This window comes from Vigna angularis, chromosome 5, assembly GCF_016808095.1.
Source record: "Vigna angularis cultivar LongXiaoDou No.4 chromosome 5, ASM1680809v1, whole genome shotgun sequence".
NCBI classification, from domain to species: Eukaryota; Viridiplantae; Streptophyta; class Magnoliopsida; order Fabales; family Fabaceae; genus Vigna; species Vigna angularis.
The window spans coordinates 38,239,651-38,266,199 of record NC_068974.1 but is presented as its reverse complement, the minus strand read 5'-3'; the positions used below and the strand labels follow the sequence as shown (position 1 = coordinate 38,266,199).

At 34.4% G+C, this 26,549-nt stretch overlaps 6 protein-coding genes across 13 annotated transcripts; 4 read left to right on the top strand and 2 right to left on the bottom strand.

Annotated features, from left to right (window-relative positions):
• Positions 1-2,896, top strand: LOC108340300 (rac-like GTP-binding protein RAC1). Its single transcript, XM_052878489.1, has 7 exons — positions 1-365; positions 1,005-1,092; positions 1,180-1,289; positions 1,371-1,434; positions 1,980-2,044; positions 2,226-2,291; positions 2,376-2,896. Exons 1-7 carry the CDS (start codon positions 267-269, stop codon positions 2,475-2,477), a joined length of 594 nt encoding a protein of 197 aa, XP_052734449.1. The 5' UTR covers positions 1-266; the 3' UTR covers positions 2,478-2,896.
• A 664-nt stretch (positions 2,897-3,560) lies between these two features.
• Positions 3,561-4,860, top strand: LOC108340299 (ubiquitin-conjugating enzyme E2 28). The gene is made up of 4 exons (XM_017577581.2): positions 3,561-3,765; positions 3,852-3,979; positions 4,289-4,393; positions 4,486-4,860. Exons 1-4 carry the CDS (start codon positions 3,696-3,698, stop codon positions 4,627-4,629), a joined length of 447 nt encoding a protein of 148 aa, XP_017433070.1. The 5' UTR covers positions 3,561-3,695; the 3' UTR covers positions 4,630-4,860.
• Positions 4,861-8,594: 3,734 nt separating this feature from the next.
• On the top strand, positions 8,595-12,867 carry LOC108339617 (protein kinase STUNTED). Of its 3 annotated transcripts, none has more exons than XM_017576779.2 (11): positions 8,595-8,711; positions 9,267-9,461; positions 9,550-9,623; positions 9,725-9,819; positions 9,937-10,052; positions 10,162-10,689; positions 10,780-11,028; positions 11,123-11,274; positions 11,391-11,615; positions 11,885-12,034; positions 12,414-12,867. In XM_017576779.2, the coding sequence occupies exons 2-11, from the start codon at positions 9,326-9,328 to the stop codon at positions 12,657-12,659; spliced, it is 1,971 nt and encodes a 656-aa protein (XP_017432268.1). In that variant the 5' UTR covers positions 8,595-8,711; positions 9,267-9,325; the 3' UTR covers positions 12,660-12,867. The 3 variants fall into 3 exon arrangements, with proteins under 3 accessions (XP_017432268.1, XP_017432267.1, XP_052734448.1); XM_017576778.2 differs by lacking the exon at positions 8,595-8,711 and adding an exon at positions 8,758-8,994; XM_052878488.1 differs by lacking the exons at positions 8,595-8,711; positions 9,267-9,461; positions 9,550-9,623 and having other exon boundaries at positions 9,723-9,851.
• A 2,875-nt stretch (positions 12,868-15,742) lies between these two features.
• On the top strand, positions 15,743-18,591 carry LOC108340308 (basic leucine zipper 23). 6 transcript variants are annotated; one of them, XR_008249183.1, is made up of 6 exons: positions 15,743-15,909; positions 16,041-16,843; positions 16,964-17,137; positions 17,561-17,625; positions 18,034-18,087; positions 18,225-18,591. XR_008249183.1 is itself a non-coding variant. In XM_017577595.2 (4 exons), the coding sequence occupies exons 2-3, from the start codon at positions 16,066-16,068 to the stop codon at positions 17,587-17,589; spliced, it is 807 nt and encodes a 268-aa protein (XP_017433084.1). In that variant the 5' UTR covers positions 15,744-15,909; positions 16,041-16,065; the 3' UTR covers positions 17,590-17,625; positions 18,225-18,591. The 6 variants fall into 6 exon arrangements, 1 of the variants encoding a protein (XP_017433084.1); XR_008249184.1 differs by lacking the exon at positions 18,034-18,087; XR_001833193.2 differs by lacking the exon at positions 16,964-17,137 and having other exon boundaries at positions 15,744-15,909.
• A 463-nt stretch (positions 18,592-19,054) lies between these two features.
• Positions 19,055-22,655, bottom strand: LOC108340307 (WD-40 repeat-containing protein MSI2). Its single transcript, XM_017577592.2, has 6 exons — positions 21,915-22,655; positions 21,509-21,820; positions 21,275-21,418; positions 20,518-20,642; positions 20,091-20,186; positions 19,055-19,457 (listed from the first exon to the last, which is right to left on the bottom strand). The coding sequence occupies exons 1-6, from the start codon at positions 22,215-22,217 to the stop codon at positions 19,235-19,237; spliced, it is 1,203 nt and encodes a 400-aa protein (XP_017433081.1). The 5' UTR covers positions 22,218-22,655; the 3' UTR covers positions 19,055-19,234.
• Positions 22,656-22,809: 154 nt separating this feature from the next.
• On the bottom strand, positions 22,810-23,586 carry LOC108340309 (heavy metal-associated isoprenylated plant protein 26). The gene is made up of 2 exons (XM_017577596.2): positions 23,426-23,586; positions 22,810-23,331 (listed from the first exon to the last, which is right to left on the bottom strand). Exons 1-2 carry the CDS (start codon positions 23,507-23,509, stop codon positions 22,945-22,947), a joined length of 471 nt encoding a protein of 156 aa, XP_017433085.1. The 5' UTR covers positions 23,510-23,586; the 3' UTR covers positions 22,810-22,944.
• Between the last annotated feature and the right edge of the window lie 2,963 nt (positions 23,587-26,549).

Sequence of the window (26,549 nt, the reverse complement as noted above, 5' to 3'; positions counted from 1 at the left end):
CATATTAAAATTTGGTAGTCTGAGAGATGAAAGATGATGAATTTGTGGCATAACAAAAACAATAGCTGGCAACTACAACATGCAGGCCCAGCTCCAGCAGTACACCAAATTCAATTCTTTTCCCCTTTCTCTAACACCCTTTTTTTCTTCCTTCTCTCTCCCTTCTCTTTCTTCTTCTTCTTTCTCATCTTCTTGAACATGCACAATTTTACTCACCATTGCCGCATGAACCATTAACCTTTATCCTACCTGCAACAAACACAGCAATGAGTGCCTCCAGGTTCATCAAGTGTGTCACCGTTGGGGACGGTGCCGTCGGCAAGACTTGCATGCTTATCTCCTACACCAGCAACACTTTCCCTACGGTCAGTCTGTTTGTACTTCTCTCTCCCCAAAGAAAGCTTCACATTTTATTAGCTCTTCAGGTTCTCGCTCACTGGGTTTTCAGACAATGACAAAATATGGGTTGGGGATACTTCTGACCTATTTGTTCTTGCTTTTTAAGAAATGGGGTTGCTTGTGTTCTTCAAAATTCATTTTTTTTTTGGTTTTTTTCGTGTTCTTGTTCCTAGGGTTTTCTTGGTTATTTGTCCTTACCTTACCTCGTTTAGAGTTGCTGATGCTAAGGTTTCTTTTAGACAGACCAAGCATGGTTTTTTTTTTTTCTTCCCTTTTGTCTCGTCAATTTCTTATACCTTCTTAGAGAGGACCGCTGAAATAGGCCTGTTTGTAATTTGGGTGAAATGAAGGAAAATGAAATCTTTGGTTAAATCTTGGATGTTGATTTCAATAGGTGCTATATTTTTTCTTTATACGACTCTACGGAGGTACAATGTATCTTTCAGATGCTTTGCTTATCTTGGGACTTAGATCTTTGTTTTTGGGATTGATCGTCAAAACGATTTTCTTTATGCTGTTTGACTTACAATTGACCTAATCATGGGGACGACTTTGGGATGTAGTTATTGTGACATCTTGTGTTTCTTTGTGATTCATTGCAACAGGACTATGTGCCGACTGTCTTTGACAATTTCAGTGCAAATGTAGTGGTGGATGGAAGCACTGTGAATCTTGGGTTGTGGGATACTGCTGGTAAGTATAATTTCCGTGTCATTTTTCATACTTACTGTATTTTGGGAGTGGCTTGTCACGGTTTTGGTTTTTAAACTCATGGAACAGGCCAAGAAGATTACAATAGATTGAGACCCTTAAGCTATCGTGGGGCAGATGTTTTCCTGCTTGCTTTCTCTCTCATAAGCAGGGCAAGCTATGAAAATGTTGCCAAAAAGGTATGCTTGATATTTTTCTTTCTTTTTTATTGTTTCTTTCCCTCTCTTTTTCTGGACTAATTTCACCCCCTTCTTTTCCAGTGGATTCCTGAGTTGAGGCATTATGCTCCTGGTGTTCCAATTATTCTTGTTGGAACAAAACTTGGTTATATTCTTGTCCCTTCATTACTTTCTTTAATTTTGTTTTACACTGTTAATGTGTTCCTTATGTGTTAGATAACAATCAGCATAACTGTAATTCCATGATATTGCAAAGTTTCTTCATTTAATGATGACTTGCCTTGTTGTTCTCACTTTGTGTACCCCTCACGGTTTTATAGTGAAGAAGTTACTTGTTAAATAAACCCAACCTCTAGTTATATGTCTACACCTAAATTCTATCATCTTAAGCTATCGCGGTTACTTTATTGGTTGTTATTCAGTAGAGAGTGATGAAGTTCCTTCCTGTATTACAAACTTACCTCAGTTGTTAGTTGTGACTTTAACAAATAATTGGTTCGCATATAACTAAAAAGGCAAGTGTAGGGGTTGTTCTAAACGCTGCATGAGTGGTTGTTCATAAAAGCTTGAGAAGTTTGGAGTTTAGCTGTGTATTAGGGGGTGTAGGATGAAAGAGTGAGCATATTTAGTTGCCAAGTGAGTTCATGATTTATCAGTCTCAATTTCATGACAACCAAATCTGTCTTGTAGATCTTCGGGATGATAAACAGTTCTTCCAAGATCATCCTAGCGCAGTGCCTATCACCACAGCACAGGTGCTAGTTATTTGCCACTACTTCCTTCAATTAATTGTTTATGCATTTTCTTTTACTGTTTTTTTTTTCTTTTTTATGCATTTTCTTTTACTTTTTTTTTTCTTTTTTCTTTTAGCCTTTATTTGTCAATACGGGCATGAACTTGGTAGATTAGTGGTCTGATTTACTTTATTTTCTGAAGGGTGAGGAACTGAGAAAGGTCATTGGTGCTCCAGTTTATATTGAATGTAGTTCAAAAACACAACAGGTTTGCATATATGTTCTCTGAACCTTTAAAGTTCGGAAGGTTAAAGGAAGTCACAACCTTATTGATGTTAACCTCTGAATGCAGAATGTGAAGGCTGTTTTTGATGCTGCCATCAAGGTAGTTCTTCAGCCACCAAAGCAGAAGAAAAAGAAGAGAAAGGGGCAAAAGGCCTGTTCCATTTTGTGATCTTCAAGTCTTGATATAGTAGTTTGCGGAGGATGACATGACTTTAGTCTTTGCCATTCTATATCTTATACTATTTCCAACCTAGATGAAGGAATCACCACGTCCAACTGACCACATCAAGGTTCGCTCAAAAAGCATCAAGCTATTTGTCTAATTGTCTCTGGCTGTAGGATCTGTACAGTCATAATTTCAGTATGTTTGGCGTGCGCACAACACTTACGTTTCAATTGGCTGTTTTCCTGTTGTATTGATTGTTATTAGATGGACATTTCCAGCAGTGGAATTCATGTTGTAATCTAATCTAGAAGGTGCTTGCATGCATATGTGGCATTGAATATGAACTAAGTATATGTAATTAATTATGTTAGCTGCTTTAACAGCTTGGATGTAGTTGGTTTGATCAAGTTTTCATTCTTCCATTTGTTTGTTCCTATGAGTTTGACTTTCCGAACTAAAATGTTGTGATAATTGTAGCATTAGGCTGGTAAAAGCGAAATTTAAAATGCAATCTTAACTGATAAGCAATGAAAAGAATATTATTGGAGCTGTCAACAACTTTGTGCTTGCACCGTTGCAATGGAATATACGTTATTTTGAAGGATTCACAAAACAAGACCAAATTCATCTTTGACTTCTCACCAGCTTTATCAGATCCTCAACGTGTGGACTGCGGGAAACGACTAGCGAAGTGTGGATCGAATTTCTTCTTTTTGGATGTGGGTTGTCCAATAACTATTTGTTTTGGCATCGATGCATTTACAGGGGAAGTAGCATCAGAAGCTTAAAAAAGGAATTGTCGAACTTTTCTTAATTTACAAATAGTAAACTAAACTATAATTATGTGTTTGTAGATTCAACATTTAGCTTTGATATAATATATTAATGAAGAATCTTATGGTGTGAACCCTTCTTCCACCGATGATTAGATTGACAGCAGGAGGTTGCCAAAAACTATGTAATGTGGCAAACAGCTTTCGCTCTTTGGTTTCTCCCATATCGTATCAAAAAGTTGAATGATCATCAGAATCTTATCTTCTTTTTTGTGAGGAATATATTCTGTGCCCACTTCCGTTAGTGAATTGAACTCTTGATTCTGTTCAATCTCCCTTCTTTAGCCATTAAATAGCCTGCAACCTGCTTTGTTTCTTGTAGTGTTCTAATCCTTTTGGCTTCCCAATCCTCCTTACTTCCTCTTCTACGATCCTAAAAGAACTTTGAATGGCAACCAAGAGAATACTGAAGGAGCTCAAGGACTTACAGAGAGATCCACCAACTTCATGCAGTGCAGGTAAAGAGGTTGATAAAAGTTTAATTGCGTTATTAGCTGCAACACACTGCAGTGTAGTGTGACATGCTTGTTATGGCGGATTTCAGGGCCTGTGGGTGAGGACATGTTCAATTGGCAAGCAACCATCATTGGTCCAAATGACAGTCCGTATACTGGTGGCGTTTTCCTCGTCATCATTCATTTCCCTCCTGATTATCCCTTCAAACCTCCCAAGGTATACACCAAAAACTGTTACTCCTGTTTCTGACACCAGTTCTCTTTATTTCAGCTAAACTTTCATTTACAAAAATGACTATGGATAAGCAAAGAGTGTCTTCCTTTGCCATATTTGAAGGTGGAACATCTGTTTTTCTAGAGCAATACACACATATAAGCAGCCATGTACTAGATTTACATACAAACATATAGTAGCAAAATCATCAGCTAAAAAAAACATGTGTTTTCAGTTTAGAATTCTAGGAACTGTTATTTATTGTGAAGGGCTGGATCTAAATGATGGCTAGCATCAAAAACTATTTTACAGGTTGCATTCAGGACCAAGGTATTCCATCCCAACATTAACAGCAATGGCAATATTTGCCTGGACATACTCAAAGAACAATGGAGTCCTGCTCTCACCATATCAAAGGTCGTATTGGGGGAACTTTATTCATTGATGTCATTATTAGTTTGTATCTGTTTGTTGTAAATGCTGACTGGTTTTCAAAAATCATCATGCAGGTGCTGCTCTCTATCTGTTCTCTGCTAACGGATCCAAACCCTGATGACCCTTTGATGCCTGAAATTGCTCACATGTGCAAGACCGACAAAGTCAAGTATGAGTCCACTGCTAGAAGCTGGACCCAGAAGTATGCCATGGGCTAAAGCTCTCTGCTTTCTTGCCTCCTCCAATACGTTTTGGAATTATCTTTTTGCACTTCAAAAACCTTCTCTTTTATAGTATATTATTATTCATTAATATATATACATATGACCGTGAAGCTTGAGCATTATTGAATAACTTGTATACACATGAGAATTGTTCTCAAAGGCTTTACCTTTGTGATTGGAGCTTTGCTCTCTATGAATAAATGCTACACTGATTTGGAGCTTTTCTATATATTCCCATTGAAAATAATACCAATACTAAATTGTCGTTTACTTCCTTGAGTCAAGAAACAACTAATATCTTGTTTACGCAGGTAGGTTCCTACGGTCCCAGATCACTGGTTAGGTTTTCTGAATTATATATAAGTACTAAAGGTAGCAATTATTGCAGAATATGAGATTAATATTCTGATTTAATAAATGCAACAAGCAGTATGAGCATCTTTAAGAACAAAAACATGATTAGCACGCAAATGAAATTCGAAATTAGACATTAGTGATGCCATGTCAAGCACGTAAAGCTACATGAAATGTCCTAATAATAGGATTTGATGGTCTGCTTATGGTTGGCGTTATTACATAAAGAATAAGGCTTACAGCATCATATTCCTGGACCAAATAATCCTCTTGCATCGTTACAAAGATGCAGTTGAGTATGCTACAACACCTCTCTCATATCTACACCATTCTCAGGCTTCAACTGCTTCCATCTTCGTCCTTTCTATTCAACCTCCCTAGTTTTTTTTATTCAAATGGAAGCTTCTACTTCTGTTTTTTGTTCTCGATTGATCGTTACATTCTACCAATTTTTGTATTAGATCTGACAAGTTGCAACTTTTTTTTCCTCTCTAAATTCATTGCTCAATTCTACACATCTTTAATAAGATGGTCTGAACTTTATTGCTATTACAATTTACAACTAGTATCCTTTATTGAGTTGATATTAAATTATTAACTGAAATAAAATCTTAATAATTAGCTTAGGCATAATAAAGTTTATAATTTTTCCTAACTCAAAAAACTCAAATTCAAAGTCATGAAATTGGAAGATAAACTCAATTTCATAAAATCATATCCTGGTGCAAAACTCATGCAAGCAATCACCACAAAGAAAAAAAAAGATAGAAATTTGAGGACAAAAAAGGTAGAAGGTGAATTCTTCAGGAAGCTTATATTTATTTTCTTGTAGCTTGACGAGACAGAGAGAGAAATATGGTGTTATAATAATCCTTTGATGCTTTTGAAGGGTTGAAAGAAAAATGAAAAGAGAAGAGAAATCAAATAACAATATTATTTTTTTGTTCTAAATATATATTGGATGGAGTAGTTATAATTAAGATCATATGTTTAATTTGAATCTTATAAAACATGTTTATGTGATATAAAATTTAAAACTATATGTAATAAAAGTAAAATATTTTCTTTAAGTTTTGAAAAATGTAAATTCTAAATTAAAAAACTTCCAAAGGGCCAATTTTATAAAACTCTTGCATATTAAAACAAAATTGTAAAAAGTTTTAAAAATCATACAGTGTAGTGCTGTCCGTATAAAACATTACCCAACGAACTTCATATTATAGATGACCTAATAAACTAGTTGCCAAATAAAATAATCCAATTAAAAATAAATTAAATAAAGTACGTAGAAATGCAAGGATATGGATTTGATTTTAATTTTTAAAGCAAGGAGAAAGAACCTTGCTCATCCTTTCCATTCTAATTTCTTTGGTCCAATAATGCTTTCGGTTGGTCATGCATCTTTTCAAAAAAATATAATAGTTTCCTTTGATAAATTATTCTTTAATTTATTGAGTAGTTGCAGCTTTCATAATTTTTTTTTTCACATAAAATTTAGATATTTTTTTATTACAATTGTATACTAAAAATAATTAAAACTAATAAAACTATATATATGCACTAAAATTCAGCAATGAAAACTATAGACATGAAAGCCACTATAATACACCAAACTAAAAGGCGAAAAATACAAGTTTTACTGATTCTACATGTTTAACAAAAGAAAGTCATCCCATGAATTCATAAATATAATAGTTTTTGTGTTCTTGTAAAACATTCGCAAACAGTTCATACCTCTAACTTTTACCAGAAATTCTTAATCCCTTTCCATTAAAAAACTATTAAAATGTTTTGACTTTCTTATTCTCTTCAATAAATTTGTTTTCTTTTCGATTAATTGGATTTATTGAAGAGATCAGATAATTTAAAACATAAAAAAATAGAATTTTTTTAATTTCAGTTAAAAACTGAAGCGAAAAAATGGAAGATTTTGCTTTAATGGTAAAAAAATCAAAACAGTTAACTGAAAAAAAAATGAATTTTTGAATCGGATGTTATCATATCCTGTTATGTTTTGATTCATTGAAAACCAATACGAAAGGTTATTTTATTCTAGTGATTAGTGTTTCATACCACAGATATATATATATATATATATATATATATATATATATATATATATATATATATATATATATATATATATAATCTTATTTATTAATTACGTTTAATGGATTAAACTGTGCAATGCTTTTTCTTTTTGGTTGTTATGAAGGAGAAATGACAACCTAAATGTGACAGAGAAATGGACAGAAAAATGAAAAGAGAAAAGGTGAAAGTCCAGTTAGAACAAACCAAAGCAGAGCATACCAATTTCTGTTGTACCTAATATATCAGATAAGGCAGAAGATTTGTCAGCTCATTTCTCACCAAAGAACAACCTCGCCTGACAACATTATATGTGACATGTATTGAGGTTGAAAGTTGAAAGGTTATGTTTTAGACTTTGAATTTGTGGGGCCTACTGAAGAATCAGAATTTTAACGTGTTCAACTTTTATTTCATTGTCAAGTTCAATTTCTTCTGGCTAAGCAACTGTAATAGATTAATACACACTACGTGACAACGTTCGTGTTGCTGAGTTAGGGCTGCTATATTCTGCTAAGGGTGGTGAAAAGAGAACACTGTACAAAATTTCAATGGAAAACGTGCGCTCCCAGAATTCTAGAGTCTAAAACAGTTCAACATCAGCCACAAATTCATCATCTTTTTATAAGTTAAAAAAGTCTTATATAATAAAAATAAATAAGATGATTAATATATAAGTTGATGGTTTACGTACTTATTTTCTTAAGATTTTGAATTAAAAATTGTATTGCAGTATGATTATAATTGTTATAAGTTTGTGATAATTAACATAAAATAATTTCTTATTTACTGATATTACAAATAAAAGATATTGAAGCGATTATATATTACTATAATAAGGGTTTATAGTTTTTTTTATTGAAGATATTTTCTTCGCAAATTAGGGTTTCGTATGGAGCAGTTAACCAATCGATTTCTTAAGATTCTAAAGAAAGCAAAGGAGACAAAATGGATTTTGTAGGCACAACGATACTGCGGGCACGTAATATCATTTGGTTGTGTTTATCCCCTTTGGACGATATTAATTATTACATAATTATGAATCATCTTTGTCATAGCAATTATGTCATGGGAAGAAATTATGATTATTAGAAAATCAGATGGAATGTTCATAGTTAATTTCTGTAAAATTCAATAGGTAACACTTTTGTCTCATTTTTTTTTCTGAAATTTCAAAACAATTAGATGAAATTTATGATTTAATTTCTTCCTTGGATTCCATTTCACTTAGCATATATGTCATGTATAACAGAAAATATAAAAAAAAAAAAACCCGTTATGAATAAATGAAAAAAGAATTCAATAAATGTAATAATTATGATTTCAAATTATATATGCTATGCAATGACATGATGTTATGGAATTGAATAAAATTATATTGATTTAAATGTTAATAAAATGGTTATTAACATTTATGATTTTAAATCTTGAAAAACATATAATTGTTGTCGTGTAATTACATTTTCTATTGTAGTTCATCGAGCTAACATCTACGTACATTTGTACCAAATGTGATGAGGTGGTGTTCGGCGCAATAATCGTGGAACAGTGTTTCGTTTTCATGGAGCCATGTACCAGAACCGGATATTAGGGGTTTCCCGCGAAAACTCTCTGTTGGGACTAAAATTTTTCAGGTTCATATACCATCATTTCGTAAAACACAACCTTCTACCCTTACTTTTCGCATCATTGTTTTTTCCTTCCTCGCGCCTTAGAGTTTTTTACTTCTTCTTTCCAATTTTATCAACCCCTTTCATTCAAGAACACACTTTTTAATTTTTCAAATCTCAAATTTTCTGCATGTGTGTTCTTTCATTCCGTTCTTCCACAATGCCTAGATGCAGATTCACTCGTCTTTACGATTCTAGTTTAAGTTGGTTATTTAAAATAAACATGGCTGCTTCCAACAATACTTAGGTACACATTTATTCGCCTAATCTTGTTTTATTCGACATATGTTTAATGCCACGATCTTGTTTTACGAGGATATTATATTAATTATGAGTCGTGTGACTTTTATGTTTTATTCTTCTTCTCCCGTTTTAGATTTAAATATTTTTCTAATAGGACGCCGTCTTTGTCATGGGTGCTGCTATTTAATATTCAACTATGGTATATCATGGTGTGCCGAGTATTGGGCATGATGTTCGAGTCCCAACCATGAAAGTAACAGATGCTCTGTTTTGCAGAGGATGAGATGGTTCGCTCAACAAGGGAGGCGAGGTGTTTGATGTAAAGGCAAAACGCAATGGAAGTTGAAAAAAGGTTTGTTTTGGTTGGTATTAGAATTGATGGCCATAGTAGACAGCTTCTCGACTGGGCACTTGTCAAGGTTGCTGAACCAGGGGATTCTGTTGTAGCAGTGCATGTTGTTAAAAATCCAGGTAAAAGAATTCACAAAGCTTCCACGCATATTATAGCATATGTATTTTTTTCACGCGTGTACCTGTTGAAAGAGTTAATTTAATGCAGATCACGTTTGGAAAAGCAATACTCTGATAGATGACTATTTAGAAGTTTATGAAGGGCTATGTGATGCTAAGAAGGTAGATAGACTTTTCTGTACTTTTTAACTTTTTTTTTCCCTTTCGTTCTCGTCGTTGGTAAATGTCACAGATTTTTATTGACGGGTATGGTTGGATTTCAGTTAGATCTCACTGGTCAAATCTTCTGTGGATGCTCCGTCCGAAACATTCTTGTTAGAGAAGCAAAAAAACATGATGCTCTGGCTCTAGTGGTAGGGTATGTGGAGCTTAAAGAACAAAATGAATTCTGTAATATTTCTTGTTGCGTTTAGTTTATCTGACTTCCTTTGCCTCCTCTGATTGGTTAAAAGACTAAAGCAGATTTCACTTGCAGGGGTCGAGCTGGCTTAGCTAAATATTGCGCCAAACGAGTACCAGCCACCACCAATGTTCTAGCCATTCAAGGCTCAAGGATTGTATATAGGAGTTGCACCAACGAACAACAACCAGGTTTGTCTGGTGGAGACCATGGTTTTGTCTAGTGGGAAAAGTATTAACATAAGTGAGTCAGTGACAAAAGCGAAAAAAGAATGAAGATTGTTTCTTCCTCTTGTGGCAGGTACTCTTATAAAGGACCCAAGGCCAAGCTTAAGAACCATAGGAAAAAACTCAAGTGACAGAGTAAACCAGTCTACATTTGGTGACTCCACCCTGGAGATTGAGAAACCAGCAACCAAAAATTCCTTAGATTTGAAGGAAGAAGCATTTAAAGGATTAGCAAAATGTAAGACAAGGTCAATATCCATGTTTGCAGGTGATTCAGCTAAGCAAAAGCTTGGGTGGCCTCTACTCCGAGGAGCCAATTCGGGAACCTCACAAACCCATCATGCAAGGGACATGTCAGTAGTACAATGGGTAATGACGTTACCGGATCGTTCACCATCTAAAAGTCCCTGCTCTTCTTCTTCTGAGGATAATCCATTTGAAAGGAGCATCAGCGATATTGATGATGAGAGCTCCAAATTTTCTTCAGTTCCATCTGTTGAGCTACCAAATGGCCTAGAGGAGATGCAACGCGTAAATTCAATCGACTGCAAGTGGTTCAGCCTTGAACTTCTGCAGTCTTGCACTAGACAATTTTCTTCAGGTTGGACCACTATGGCTTGCAATACTAACTGTTACGATTTTTTTTAGTTTGTAAATAAATATAAGTATATAACTCTGTATTTCATTGCAGAAAACTTGGTTGGGAAAGGAGGGAGCAATTGTGTGTACAAGGGAGTCCTCCCTGATGGAAAGCCAGTGGCAGTTAAAGTATTGCAGTCATCAAAAGAAGCCTGGAACGAGTTTGCCCTTGAGATGGAAATAACATCCTCATTGAGGCACAAAAACATTGCCCCTCTACTTGGGATTTGTACAGAGGACAATACTTTAATCTCCGTTTATGATTATTTGCCCCAGGGCACCTTAGAGGAAAATCTGCATGGTAAAGTTTCTTTCTATTTTTTCTTTTACTTTTCATCCATAATTTCAATTGTCGAAAGATGTAATTGCTGATATGAACTTGGAAATGGATATAGGAAAGAGCAAATTGTCATGGGAGGTGAGATTTAATGTGGCAGTTGGGATCGCTGAAGCCCTGGATTACCTACACAGGGAAGCTTTGAAGCCTGTTATACACAGAGATGTCAAGTCTTCTAACATTCTTCTTTCCCAAGGGTTTGAACCTCAGGTAATAAAAAAGTTTTGAGATTCTTACTATTGAAAATAATATCTAGTACTATTAGTATTTAAATGAAGCAACATTTGTGAGAATTTCATTGTAACTCACTGTGGTCCATGATGCAGTTATCTGATTTCGGACTTGCAGTATGGGGACCTACAAATTCATCCTTTTTGACACATGATGTAGTAGGAACATTTGGTTATCTTGCTCCTGAATACTTCATGTATGGAAATGTCAGTGACAGGATAGATGTTTATGCATTTGGTGTAGTTCTACTTGAACTAATATCAGGAAGGGAACCAATCAGCTCAGCAGCTTGCAAAGGACAGGAGAGCTTGGTCGTGTGGGTAAGATCTAACCCCATTTACAATAATGAATTTTGACTTCTCTTAATCATATAAAAAAAATGTAAGAATGGCATTATTCTTGCTATACCTTGTTACAGAGATGGAAAGAGAAGCATAAAATAAGATAAATGATTTGACTCAAAAAATGAATTTGTTGAAAAGTATATCAGACAGAACTTGTGAAAACAGCGTCAGTCAAAGTATAAATCTTTATTTGATACATCATAATTTATACACCTAGGAATCCTAAACAATGATTTCATTTTCAGGCAAAACCAATGATAGATAGTGGGGATATTAAAGGCTTATTGGACCCAGATTTAGAAGGGAAATTTGATGAGGTCCAATTGCAAAGAATGGTTATGGCAGCATCTTTATGCATCCAACGGGCTGCTCGACTTCGTCCTAAACTGAACCAGGTAATACCAAATTACACATTGAAGTTGTCATGTTCTTAATGATAATCACGTTTAATTAAGAAAATTAGAGGTTTGAAAAAAAACACACCTTTTGAGGAAAATCAAGCCGAATCACTTTATAAAAATCATTTTTCTTTAATTATCTGAACTGTTTTTACAGAGTTCTTCATTCTGATTTTCTAAATTGAACTGTGCATTAGTGTAACAGCGATAACTAAACTAAATGTGTTTAAAAGAAAAATACATTCTTTAAAAGACTGAACCAATTCCCTTTATAAAAATGGCTTGATTCCATTTTTCATTGAGGTTATGTAAAGTTTATTTATGAGAGTCATAGAAAAAATATATACTTTTAGATCTTAAACTCTGTCATTTACAGATACTGAAGATCCTAAAAGGAGATGAGAAAGTTGAATATTTGCTGAACTCCCTTGGGAACAATGAGGATGATTCAGAAAATGGAGAAAACATCGATGATGAAGTGTATCCAAGTTCAAGTGCTGAGTTACACCTGAGTCTTGCTTTACTTGGTGTGGACGATGACAAAGCATCACAAACTAGCACTGAGCTCAGCTATAGTGAGCACTTGAAAGAACAATGGAGCAGGTCATCAAGTTTTAATTAGTTTTGTTGAATCCTAAGTTCCTAACCCTTGTATTTGTCCTTAGTTTGTGCATGTACAGTTACGTTAAAAAAACAAAGAAAGAAGACAGAGATTCAGCACCCTTGATGAGGTGGTTTGTAGATGTAGAATGGCAATTTTGTTTTTAATTTATCCTGAGAATAATGTACTAAATTTTGGTTTTATGAATGCATCTTAGGCAATTGTTGAATGCATCTTACTCAATCATATATACCGAAACCGACCATAGTTCATAAAATATATAAATTTCAACCGACGATAGGATCATTATGTTTGAAATTTCAACCAACAACGTAAGAATATGACGAGATTCCGAAACAAATTAATCTCTCACTGCTAACCAACCAAGGTCTGACTTCTCTTTGTTTAGGAATAATTTTAGGTTTTATATCCTTTTTAGTAGGGTGAGATAAGTACGTTAACTATATTTTACTACTACTACATCTTACTAATCTAAACTCACAAATGAATATAATAGAGACCAATTTTAAATGAAAAAAACAATTCTCGTTCCCTTTTATGATTACCTTTTACAACAGTATACAAACTAAGAAATATAATCCATATAGTTAATATTATGACGTAAACTTAATTTATTTGGACTTAATATCATCCTATTATTTCTTTTAACTTTAAGGCCATTTTGTGTATTTTTTATATTTTTATTTTTATTTAGATATTCAAAAGTTTTATTTTATTTATTAAGTTTTGATTTTTAATTTTTTTGTTAGTTGATTAATGTGACTTTTATTTTGTTCCATAATTTTCTTTGTTTGCGAGTGAAACGATAGATTTATCAAACCTCATTGGGAGATAGTCTCATATCATGTTAAGACTTGAGTTTAATTTTAATTCAATTTTACAAATCAACTTGTAAGAGTTTGGTTAGTAGATTTCGTTTTTAGAAGATTGATTACTTTTCTAGCAAATTTTGATATTTTAAGAGACTGATTGCTCTTTTAACATATTTTTATTCTAGAAAACAGGTTGTTCTCTTAGCATATTTTTGAGATTTTAGGAGTATAATAATTTCCATAACAGATTTCGTTTCTAGAAGATTGTTATGATATCAAGATTTTAGGAAATTAGTTTCTAACAAATATCTAGATTTTAAGAAACTGATTATTCTCTTAACAAATGTCGAAATTTTAAGAAATTAGTTATTTTCTTTAACAAGACACCTTAAATAAATCTTCTTTCTATATGATATAGTGTTTTAGTATTATCTTTTGCTTAAATTATCATTTAAACAAAACTACATATATTTTAAACCAAATAACAATACAAATTTTTTATAATATAATAATATAATATCAAATAATAATAATAATAGTAAATGTTTCAGTTACTTGGAGCTAAGTCACCAAATGCTTCCACAATTTGTCTTCTTACGTCCAGTCTCGCTATCAAAGATTCTTCGATGCCAAAGTCAGTACGAAAACTGTTGGCGATTTGATGAAATAGTAGTTGCAGTAAATGCAACCTATCTACCACTTACCTCTTACCTGTATTTATAGTTTTTGCTATGAGCTTGAAATTAGTGAGAAGTTAATCTCAGTCCAATTCCAAGCCAACAGCTCTAATCACTTTTTACCTTAATCTTCGTCTTAATGACCCGCACAGTGAACCATCACGAATATTTATGCAAGTCGCTCGATAATGTTGTCAAAAAAGTAGAAAGATAGAAGAAACGTCGGCCGTCACAGAAGTTCCAGCCCTGCTCTCAGACCACCCAGTCCATATGGTACAGTAAAGATTACCGGTACAAGTTTACATAAAATATATTTTACTTCTCGAAATCTCTTCCAATTTTTATTTTCATTTTTTTACCGTCTCATTTTGTCCAATTTAGAAATACTCAAATTTAAATTTAAAGTGTGGCTATAATGATTTATAACCGCCTTTAAATGATAATTATAAATCACATCATGAAATTGAAGTACTTTAAAAATTAGAATAATAAAAATAAAAACACTTGTTTTAAGAAAGAAAACCAACATTAAAAGATTTTAAAATATTCAAAGTACATGTTTTTATACATAAGATTGAAGAGTGTGTACGTGGGAAGTAACTGGTCTTGGTTTGGTAGGCGTACGAAATCAAAACCTTATCTGAACGACATAAAAAAACATCAAATTAAATGTTTGACTTGTAGCTTTTATAACATGATAACGATGTTGGTTTAAAATTAATCTTCGGTGAATAATAATAATCATAAATATCAATATAAATCAATTATAATATATAAATAATGTTAAAATATTATTAAAAAATACTGTGAATCATTATCCTTTATAATATTTTCCACACATATTATTTGTTTTCATTTGAATTGTTTTTCACTAACTTGGTAGAAGTTATTAAATAATTTCCTGAATAAAATTCTGTAAAAGTAATTCTAAAAAATAAAATAATAAAGTAAAATTATTTTTTCCATAAAATAAAATCAATTATATATTAATTAATTGATTTATAAAATCTACATTTTAACTTTATTTAAAAGAGGTTTCTTAACCTGTACATAAAATTATATTATTCTTCTACTTATTTTTCGTCCCGTACTAATAATGCGATTTTTCTATTCTACCCACTCTATTTGAAAAGGATTGAAAAGGCGAGAGTAAAAGAAAAAAATATGCTAAAGTCAGCATGTTTTTTCGTGTTTTTTATTTTCGATTTATTCAACTTTTTACTTATACTACATTTTGCTCTAAAAACTAATTTTTGAAATCGAATTTATAGGAAAAAAAACAAAATCAGAATTAAATGGTGATAGGTGATGATAATTGTGGTATTATTTTAATTAAAATAAAGCTATATGTTAGTGGAAAAGGAATATAGCTATATGTTAGTGGGTACAAGGTAATAGGTGAGAATCTTAAGCCCATTAAAATAAAGTAATCTGAATTACTTTAGTCGAAGATTGATGATTAAGTTTGAATTTGTGTTGGATTAAAACAAAGAATAAAAACTAAACAGAAAAAGGTTTTACATAATCACGTTCTCACAAGATTCCTTGTCTCTCCTTAAAAAGGAAATTATAATATTATTATGATATTTATGAACCGCTAATCTCTGAAAGAGTGTTTGGGAAGAGGGTTGTTCTAAGAATCAGAATTTACAGTGGGAAGAGGGTAATAGGTATAAATTTGAACCCATTGAAATTGAAGAGAGAGAAAATCGACAAAGAAAAAGTTGAGGGTAGAATCTGTGAAGCTATCGTTTCTTTCTGGTACGTCCATTTTTTGCTTTTCTTTCTGTTTCCAAATCATGTTAGGGTTTCTACACGATTCGATGTAATCCTCTGTATGCACGATTCCAGGTTCAGTTCAATTTAATTGAAATAGCACATTTTTTTAATAGGTCTGATTTGGGGATTTCCGTTCAAATGGACGACGGCGAGCTCGATTTCTCGACGCAGGAAGTGTTTTCGAGTCCGAACATGGGGGAGCTTCCGAGCAGTGGTTCCATGGACAGTTTCTTCGAAGAGCTTCTCAAGGACACGCATGCCTGCACGCACACCCACACATGCAATCCTCCGGGGCCCGATTTTTCGCACACTCATACGTGCTACCACGTGCACACCAAAATCGTGCCGGCACCTGATGAGGACCAGGTGGCCACCGACGACACGGCAGAGTCCGCGGAGAAGAAGTCGAAGAAGCGGCCCCTTGGGAACAAAGAAGCGGTTCGAAAGTACCGTGAGAAGAAGAAGGCTCGCGCGGCCTCGCTGGAGGACGAGGTGGTGAAATTGAGGGCTCTCAATCAGCATTTGATGAAGAAGTTGCAGAACCAGGCTGCTTTGGAAGCTGAAATCGCGAGGCTGAAGTGCTTGCTGGTGGACATAAGGGGCAGGATTGAAGGGGAAATTGGTTCCTTTCCGTATCAGAAATCGCCGAATGCGAACCCTCCGGTGGTTAACCTGCCTGGTTCTTATGTGATGAACCCTTGTAACATGCAGTGTGATGATAGGGTGTATTGCCTTCATCCAGGAGCTGATGGGAGAATCGTGGAGAATGTGTCGTTAAATGGGGAAGAGTTTGGTGGTTGTGAATTTGAGAACCTGCAGTGTCTAGCAAACCAGAATTTGGGGCTCAAGGAGCTGCGTGCATGTGGAGTTGGGCAGGCAGGGTCAAATGTAAATTCTTCTGCGTCAAAAAGAAAAGGTTCGACCGCTTCACATGCACTGTCTTATTCTAGGATGAACTGTTTGATTTGCTGCTTAATTTGTGTTTATTCTTATTTATATTTTAATTGCTGGCTGATGGTATTGTCTAATAGCATAGAAAATCATCGAGATTTGAGAGAATGAAAGAAAGAGTATTGAGATTTGAGCAATGAGAGCGAAAGCATTGGAGATGACTTGCTTTGCAACGTGATCTCCCGCATCTTTTGTCATGAATTGTTGGGAATTCTGATCTCAGATGGTCACGCCGAAACAACCTTTTTGTTTATATTTGGTATTGTTTCTTTGCTAACATTCGTTAGTGTACTCATATTTAGGGCTGAAATTTGATTGCTAAATTTTTTATAAGGTCTTAGTTAGCTTATATGATAGTGCCAAGTGTGGAAAGGGTAGTATTCCTATTTACTGAGTATTACAGTTCTTGTAAGATGTGGTAAATTAACTAAAGTTCGCCCATATGTGTACGCATGAGTTGTCAAATGATGCCATGTTATTATGACTAGATCTCCATCGGGAAGATTAAGCAACTGAAATTTAAAGATTTTAAATACCAAATTATTTTATTGAACATTTTTTACACTCTACTAAGAGTGTTGGAACTAGACTTTCTTTTTCAATTTTGTTATTTAAATCTGTTTCTCCCCGTTTCTCTATGAATTCTCAAGTCCAGTATGATAACTTCGATTTTTATTTTTAGGGGGATCTCGTGCAGCAACAGCTGGTTGAAGAATTAATAGAACGTTGGTTTTCATCCTTGCCATGGTAATATCTCCTTCCAATATCTCGTTACCAGTTGCAGCATCAGCTATCCATCAAGTCATTTTTTAAAATAATTCTCTCTTTTTGACCCTCTGCTGCATTATCGTGGTTCGAATGGCTGTTCTACTATGGAAGATTAGTCATAAATCAATGTTTCTTCTTAAAGTATTATGGTTGATCTGTAAACAGCATAGCTTATGGCTGAGACAGATTGGGCTCTTCTCTGCGCAATTAATTTTCTTGCTTTTTTATGCATGGAACTAGTTAAATTGACATCATAAATGTGTCTATGCTCAGCCTCTTTTACATTTCTCAGTTTGTGAGTATTGGTTGCTTTGTTTAACAATAAGAGAATTTTTAGTGGCGATTAATGTTTTCTAAATTCGCAAGTTTTTCCTTGATGGATTACAGAACTTAGGGAAGATGGGGTGTGTTTCATCTTTCAGTACTTAGTGCTGTGGACAGGTGAGACACCGGTGTCACTTTGTGTAATATTAAATGTTGTGTGGGTGAAATAATAAAATTGGCTTGTTTGGTTGCCGGCGTTGTTCTTTTTCCGTCTTTGTTTATCATAATAATGAGAGGTTTACTTGTGTGTTTAGCATTTTTACTGGACAAGGGTTGACTAATATGTATCCAGAAGGAACTGTAGTCCCCTAAGTGAAGATCTTGCATGCGGGCTTGTCTTCTACAAGTTGAGACATACAAGTGACTTGTTTTGTATTTGAGAACGCTAGTAGCTGTACCTGATTCAATGATGGGAAGCATATCTGCCTTTCTGCACTTAGATAACAAGTCTTCACTACTTTTTGGTGACCATCTTTTCGGCATTAGATGATTAATAAAACATTATATTATTGTATCTTCTACTTGGATTGTCATTTCTGGACAAATTTTGTAATGATTAACCTCGCATTGGTTTCTCGTTCAACTTATATATATACATCAGGATTTCGGGACTAAATAAAATTTTAATAATATGAAATCAACTTATTCGTCTATTAATAATATACTTATGTTTTTGCTTCCTGTGAGTTTTGATATTATTTCTTATAAAAGATAGTTCATTGTTCTTCAATTCCAAAGCGTTTTAATTACTTTTTTAATCCTTTTCCAAAATTTATGTAAACTTAGGTTAGAGTTATTACATTATTAATTTTGTTTAAGGCGCAAAAGAATATCATCAAGACGAAAGGCATTCTCTCAAAAGGGAAGAATATATATTGTATTCGTCTCCCTGAAAAGTTTCATAAAACTAAGGTCGATGGCATAGCTTTTCCTTTCCAATAACAAGGAACAAAACGGCGCCATTATGCTACAACACGCGGAAAGCAATTCCTAAACCATTTTCCTATTTTACCCATCAAACTTTGCTGTTCTAGCTTGTTGTAGACAAAATTATGCAACGTGCGAGGGGGAATAATCACATGAGTGCGCACAAATTATCATGAGGCATTTTTATACGGGCTTTAGAGAATCCATTTTTGACAAAGATACTATGTTGTCATCAGTGTTTTAGGAAATTCACAAAAAACTGACTGGCGATTGTAATAAAAATCGAATAGTCAAGATTCCATTCAAACAACAAAGCATTTGATCATATGGTGGTCAGTTAATCATTGGCCGTCCACATGTTGTCATCGTCGCCGTCACTGTAAATGTTCTCTGCCATTTGCCATACATGGAAAGAATTGTCCTCAGCTACACTTGAGATAACCCATGGCTGACTTTTGTTCCATGAAAAATCTGATATTTTCCCTTTGTGACCCCCGTGAGAGAAGAGTAATTCGGTGGGGCCACCCTCACCATCTCCCTCTATCTGCTCATCTCCGATCCTGAGCCAACACAAATATAAAGCGACAAGGCAATATGTAAACATATCTTTAATTATTATGCCTTTATAGAGTTTGCACTTTGCAACTAAATAACCATAATCATGATAATTAGAAAAACTAAGATCCATTATATCATACGATTGGATGAGTTGCCTACTAATGGAGTTGTATCATAAGATGTCGTGATGTACTAATACAATTTTGTAAGATCATGAATCAAGTGATTCAACGATTTATTTCTTTATTCTATTTTCCACTTTTCTTTCACCAGTTTCCTTAAAAGAAAATGATAGGTTTCTTATTTTGTTAAATCAAAAGGGATTAAAAGAACACTTCTAAACTTATGATATTTTATTATTCCAGTTTTATTTGTCACTTTCTCATTTAATGTATGTACTCAATTTGGCTTTTCACACAATCCAATATAACTGGCCCTTTTGGTTTTACGAGACATTGATAATTGGGTTTAGCTATTTCCAGTTCAAAATTATTACATTTAACCCGATCATCTACTAAAAAATTAACCAGGCAATTCTTGATTTCGTAACCATGAGCAAATTGCTTCCTTTAGTAGTAGACCGACAATCGCAACATGTATAGTCAAGAGAAAGAGACAAAGCACTCTGCCCTTACCTGCTAAGATCCCAAACCATCAGCCGTCTGTCAGCGCCAGATGATGCCAACACAGTCTCGTGATTAGGATCCCACTCAACCTGGAATACTTCATCGCTATGCAAATTAAAAACAAACCACATCAGTGAGCAAAGAATATTTGAGCTTTCTAAACTAATGACTAATAGAATTTGAAAGTAAATTTTTTATTGTTTATTTGAATAGATTTGGAAATAAGTAAAAGTGAATTTGAAAGTAAATTTTTTTAATTTATTAAATTAATCAAATCTTACACTAATTTTCTCAAATTTTATTTATAAATTTTATTTACAAATATGCTCTCTACTATCCCAAGAATCAAACCATTGCTTATTTTTTACTCAAATGCAAACAGTAGATTAGGTGTGGTATTGAAGAAAAAAACACACATGATAGACTAACGACGTACGTGTGGCTACTTAAAAAATGTAGTGGAATTTCCAGCTTCCGAATGTCAAATAGACCAACACTTGTATCTGAAGATGCTGTAGCCAAAATCCATTGGTTATATGGACTGAATGAAAGAAAGTTAACCTGATTCAAAAAGAAAACAGATACATGTCACAAACAAATAATATTCAGTTAAAAGAGCAACAAGAGTAAGACGATTAGAGACTTAAGGACTATATTTCAGTTAACACAACGATGATAATTAAACATAAAAAATTGCACAATAAACAGTGTGCTACAGTGGACAAAAAAAACAGCAGTTTTTAGCAATGCCACACACAACCCTATGTTGTGATCCTCACAGCCTCAGGCTTTCGGTACAAATTCCATTCAGTTAAATCGAGGACTTCCAGAGTTTAGCGACCTTAAAAATACTCAGTGTCTCTCTTCTAAGTTGTCACTCCAATTATTTCCTCACAGCACCCCACGATCCCAAAAAATAAAGAATAGACAGCGCTATCTTGACCTTTTTCTTTCTTTCTAGGAACCTAGTAGTAGTTCAGAATAAGTTTTGACGTATGTAAATGTCATGTAAATGTCGAAACTATACAATCCTAACGACCTATGCGCACAGCAGTGCAGCTTCTGCATGCACAGAGAAACTATGATCAGACTCACAAGTCATAGTGCTGATCTTGGAAGCATTTCAGAATAAGACGTGTTTTCACACTTGATGAACAAAAGACCCAGCAAGGATTACGAAGCAAATATATTACCTCGTTATCATGTGGTTTGACTGATTGTTGGGGTTTGTTAGTCCGTAAGTCCCAAATGACCAATTTAAAGTCATCTCCTACAGATCCAAACAGATTCTCGTCCTTCATATTCCAGGACACATCTTCAACCACACTCTCATGACCCTGACAAGACAATCAAAAGTCCTATTCAATCATCAAAGTGACGAGCAACCAAGCAAAAAATAAACTGTCATCAATAATTCGAAGCACTACCTCGTAAACATGAACTGCATCAATCACACTCTCTTGAGAAGCAGCAGGCACGTCCCACAAGCAAATCTTATGGTCATGCGAACCACTCAAAAGATACCCACTCTTGAAAGGGCTCCAAGACAAACCATAGCCCTCTTTATCATGACCCCTTAACCTCGAATCAGGGGCAAACTCGCTCCCACGCTGCTTGTTGAAATCAAACACATAAACCTCGGAATTACATGTCTTCGCAGCAACAATAGCAGGGTTCTGCGGCATACAACGCGCTCGATTCACCTCCCCGTCAACAGCAACCTTTTGGGAAATTTCTACCTACAAAAACAACAAGAAATAACTGAGGACTTTCATCGAACAGTTAGTGCGCACAACTCAATGATGCAAAAAGACGGGCAAGAGTAAAAGAAACCTTGGGTAGAACCGGGTCGGCAGGGTCGGCGGCAACGATGGGTTGTGAGGTGTCGGCGGGGAGGGATGCGTCGGCGAGCATGAGGAAATTGGGTTCGCCCTGGGCAGTGTGAGTAGCGAGGAGGAGTTTGTGGACATTGAAGGAAGGGTGGGAGTGGGGTTGGGGAGAGGAAGGAAGCCAGTGAACAGTGAGAGAGGGCCATTGAAGAGGATGAGAAATGAACAAATCGTACAACAGAGGAGTATTCTTCTTCCAAACGGAGAACTCTTCTTCAACTTCACCTTCATTATACTCTTCCGCCATTTTTTTTCTGCGCCAAAACTTCAAACCCTCGCGCGCCAATGCCACATTCAGAGGGAAACACGCCTTTAAATAGTCCCTCTGTACAGTAAAGATGGGCTTGGGCTGGGCTGGGCTATGCAACTTCCCCCAAGCCCATTTTAGAGTTTGAAAAACTGAATATAAAAGTCCGAATAAATTATCAAATCTAGTACTATAAATTTTATGAGAAATTCCTTTGACACATAATTTTTTTTATATTAATTTTTTCTTACTTTTTTATTAAAAAAATATAATTTTTTAATAATTGTTTTATTCTTATAATGTATATTGAAAAAATATAAAAATTTACTCTTTTATAATGTATATATATCATTCTTCTTTTCGAAGGAATATTTACGAATACGAGTCTGATCTCTTTGAAATCTAACAAGAGATGATTTTTCGTATTTCATTTTTTATATTATACTTTGCCACCAATCATTTTCAATGTGAAAAAAAACGCGTTTATATACAAATCAAATCAGTACACTACCATCAATATAGTCAATTAATTTTTTCAGAAAAATGAACTACCAACAAAACTCAGATTAAAAATATTTTTAACACAGCATCATAAAAAAAAATGCCAAAATCACTTTAAAGTTACATACATTAGGTGACCTATTTTACTTGTCTTTTCCATTGCTGCTATGATACAACACAAGAACAAAAAACAAAAGTAACAAAAGACGAGAGACGGTTATGGACATCACATGACGACACATGCGGCGGGGTTGTCGTCGCTGAAGGCGGTGGTGTACCTGACCTCGGTGGAGCTGGCACGTGCGAGGTTAGTCAGACGAGGGTCAATGTCGGCGTTTCGCACGTACCCAGAGGGCGCTTTCTTGTCGTAGACACCGGGCGCGTAAGGGTGCGCAACGACGTCGTACGGGACGTACGGCCATAGCTCCGCTCTCTTTCCAGTGCGGTGAGAGATGCGAGACACAACCTTAGAGGGTTCAACGTAGCCCGAAACGGTGACCTTACTAGCCTTCCGATCCACCTCCACCTGAGTCACCCCTTTCATTCCCTCCACCGATTTCTTCACCTTCCTCTCACACCCTTCACAGTCCATCTTCACTTTCACCTCCACCGTCTGATACACGCATCAAAGAATCAATATTCTTTACTACAAATGAACGTGATGTGATGTGATGCGATTTGAGTGATAAGTGAAGTGATTGGTTTACCTGGAATTGTTTGCGCTTCTTCTTGAGTTTGGAACTGGTGTGGGAGCAGTCGAAGAGCTCGGAGATGTGATCCAAAGCACCCATTTTTTCGTTTGCTTTGCTACTGTGTTCTCTTATGTTACTGGGTTTTTGTCTTTGCCTTTTCTTTTACTTCATGTTATTTATAGCCATGACCATGACCTAAAACCTAGCAGATATCCGAAACAGTAGAAGGTTCCTACGAAATAGAAACAGCCGACATAAAACTAACTCTCCTAGTCGGTTGGATTTGTCTTTGAGCCACGTGTCCAACTGCTGATTGGACAGAGATACACGTGTCCATCGCTTAGTTGATGGGAAGCAAGAAAATAGTACGGGGCTGGCAATGTGGTTGGATTGGAGTGGAGAAGTAATGAGCTTATGGGTATCCATTCTATCTCTTTCAATTAAGACTTTCAGCTCCATTATTTGTAAAAGGAAATAAATGTTTCTGCAAAATTATCTCTTTTATTCTAATTTTAGCTGAGAAATTTCTCTGCTTTCAGTGGTCCACACACTACACTGTCTAACTAATTCAGTATTGACTTCAAAAACCGCGTTTATTAATTGTTTAATATGTGTTCTGTGTATTCAGGCCGATGTTAACTTATTTTAAGTGTTTTCCAAGGTTTTGGTATTGAGAAATGATGAAAAACAATTGAGTGTAAAGAAAGAAAACAATGGAGTAAGCAAATTCATGGACCATAATAGGAGAAAAGTAAAGATCAAAGGGAAAAAAAATACTTTTCTTAAAAATAAAAATAAAAAGCAAAAAAGTTGTTTTTCTTAAAAGGACAATGGTGACTTGCTTGGAACATTATCAAAAGAAAGTTTCCCATGAAAACATGCCATGCCTAATTTTGATAAGACACAACTGCTACATTGATTAGTTTTAATTTGAGATAAAAACAACTTCGAATAAATCTGCAGCTAGCCCATCACTGTTTGAATGATATATTTTATGGACACCATGTGCAACCAACACTAACATCAAATGTTTATACACTGCTGTCTAGGAATTTTTGGATGTGCGAAGGCAAAACAGATTAATTAGCATGGAATTAGATTCGGTGAGATCACTAAAGGACCAGACAATTTATTAATTTATTTTGCTTAACCTATCACATCCTTATTCTATCTATTACCCGTGTGAACATAAGACTGAATTCATGTGCTGTCTACAGATACTCAATACCCAAACAAATAATAAAACAAACATCTTTGTTGTGACTTGAAACTGGAAAGATTACACAAAACTTTCATGGTGACCAACTTAACTAATATGTTCGTCAATGTTCTATTGATTTGTGTTTGTTTGGATTATTGAGCTGAGGTCCTCTGTGTGATTATGTTTATTTGCCTAAGGCAATAAGATTAAGACAGTTGTTTATTAAATAATTACATATATAAAAAAAAAATCTATCTAGGATACTTGTGGTGGGTGAGGAATAACATAGACCCATGCATTTGCTTTTATAAAATAAACACATTATCCTTTGAGTTGTCATTATCACTGACAATGTATGTTCATATTACAAAGTCGTCTTAAACTTATTTTTGTTTTGAAAAAAATACTATGGCAAAGGAACAGATAAAAGCTAGTATATGATGGAAAAAAAGTTTGCTTTGAGCCTTGTGGGCTTGAATTTCATTACTCTGAGCAGCAAAAGGATTTGCAGAGAAATAGACAATTGCTTCCTGCATGCACAGATTAACATCTACACTCCTACCATAAGAGGAAAAGACTCACATCCTTCATCACTGCATCACACCACAGAGAAAGAAGATAGGTGGAAATAAATAAATAAATAAATAACTGAATAAAATGTGTCTGGGAAGTTTTCTCCAAAACATATTTCATGTAGGAGTGTTTTAGATAACTAATTCCAAAAGGTATTATATGCACTAAAAAAATATTTCAGAAAACTTATTACAGAATACATTTCATTTGTTCTGAAATTCTATTTTGGAAAAAAACATTTCGGAAGTCTCATTTAAAATATTCTGTTTCAAAAATTTTGTTATGAAAATTTATTTCGAAATTCTGAAAAAATTGATTCTAAAAGTTTCTTATATATCCTGGAAGTCACCTTTCCAGAAGATGTACAAAGACATTGGAAGAGTGCAGGAAGCAAAAGTGGAGGAGATTTCATACTCAAGGCCATCATACTGCAAATTGCGCCGCACGGATTCATTTGAAAATTAAATTGGGCTTGCTGCATGGAAGAATGGGTGCAGACATAAAAAGATTAATGTTTTTCCGCAACCCCATAATTAAAAGACCAAACTGGCCCACTTGCCATGGTCACTCCTTACCGCGTCATCTGCTTTTATCATTGTTGTCCTTGTTTATGTACTGAGTCAAAGATGGATTCAATGATAAAGAGAGTGTTCTTGATTGTAGTTTAATTTCTTTTCATGCAAAAAAGATAAATTTTACATTATATAAACTGAAGATTAAAAATGTTTTCACATTAAAGTTTAAATTAAAAAACAACTTTTAAATTATACAATACAAAAGTTAAAAAAATAGGTCATAGAATTTGAAAATTAAAATGATTTCCGAATTATGCGAAACAAAATTATTTAAAAACATATTATATATATATATATATATATATATATATATATATATATATATATATATATATATATATATATATATATGAGAAACATAAGAAACCGAAATATTAACCTAAAGAAAGTTGAAGGTGGGCAAAAATAGTATCTACTACTCCTACATCATCGTGGTTGGGTAGATAAGATAAGCATGAATTTGGTGCAGAATATATATCAGTATCTTTAATCTTTAAGTTTTAGGAGTGAATATTAATGAGAACGCGGTGGATTTAGTAAAAGTGATTGGCATATGGTGAAAGTTGGTAAGTTCTTATGTCGCCTGCTTCCAATCGAAAGAGAAACAAAATGAAAGATTAAGTAGAAAAACAAAAGTACTCTGCAGATTTTGTGTAAAGAAAAGCTAATTATATCTGTCTATCTATCTAAGACCAAAAAGGCAAAAAGGAATTAGCTAGCTAGGATTATAGGGGATATGAACATTGGTTCAAACTTCAAAGACTGAATCAATCATCCATATATATCCGCT

Excerpts from the sequence above, each read along its gene's own strand:
- LOC108340300 (XM_052878489.1), top strand. The coding sequence starts at position 267 with ATGAGTGCCTCCAGGTTCATCAAGTGTGTCACCGTTGGGGACGGTGCC. Across the intron at positions 366-1,004 it reads CCAGCAACACTTTCCCTACG|GACTATGTGCCGACTGTCTT; the intron begins GTCAGTCTGTTT and ends TCATTGCAACAG. Across the intron at positions 1,435-1,979 it reads TCTTGTTGGAACAAAACTTG|ATCTTCGGGATGATAAACAG; the intron begins GTTATATTCTTG and ends TCTGTCTTGTAG.
- LOC108340299 (XM_017577581.2), top strand. The coding sequence starts at position 3,696 with ATGGCAACCAAGAGAATACTGAAGGAGCTCAAGGACTTACAGAGAGAT. Across the intron at positions 3,766-3,851 it reads ACCAACTTCATGCAGTGCAG|GGCCTGTGGGTGAGGACATG; the intron begins GTAAAGAGGTTG and ends GGCGGATTTCAG. Across the intron at positions 3,980-4,288 it reads ATCCCTTCAAACCTCCCAAG|GTTGCATTCAGGACCAAGGT; the intron begins GTATACACCAAA and ends ACTATTTTACAG.
- LOC108339617 (XM_017576779.2), top strand. The coding sequence starts at position 9,326 with ATGGAAGTTGAAAAAAGGTTTGTTTTGGTTGGTATTAGAATTGATGGC. Across the intron at positions 9,462-9,549 it reads GCATGTTGTTAAAAATCCAG|ATCACGTTTGGAAAAGCAAT; the intron begins GTAAAAGAATTC and ends AATTTAATGCAG. Across the intron at positions 11,029-11,122 it reads CTTAGAGGAAAATCTGCATG|GAAAGAGCAAATTGTCATGG; the intron begins GTAAAGTTTCTT and ends AAATGGATATAG.
- LOC108340308 (XM_017577595.2), top strand. The coding sequence starts at position 16,066 with ATGGACGACGGCGAGCTCGATTTCTCGACGCAGGAAGTGTTTTCGAGT. Across the intron at positions 16,844-17,560 it reads TTCTGCGTCAAAAAGAAAAG|GGGGATCTCGTGCAGCAACA; the intron begins GTTCGACCGCTT and ends TTTTATTTTTAG.
- LOC108340307 (XM_017577592.2), bottom strand. The coding sequence starts at position 22,217 with ATGGCGGAAGAGTATAATGAAGGTGAAGTTGAAGAAGAGTTCTCCGTT. Across the intron at positions 21,419-21,508 it reads ATGCAGTTCATGTTTACGAG|GGTCATGAGAGTGTGGTTGA; the intron begins GTAGTGCTTCGA and ends TTGTCTTGTCAG. Across the intron at positions 20,187-20,517 it reads CATTTTTTAAGTAGCCACAC|CGATGAAGTATTCCAGGTTG; the intron begins GTACGTCGTTAG and ends TAATTTGCATAG.
- LOC108340309 (XM_017577596.2), bottom strand. The coding sequence starts at position 23,509 with ATGGGTGCTTTGGATCACATCTCCGAGCTCTTCGACTGCTCCCACACC. Across the intron at positions 23,332-23,425 it reads AGAAGCGCAAACAATTCCAG|ACGGTGGAGGTGAAAGTGAA; the intron begins GTAAACCAATCA and ends TGCGTGTATCAG.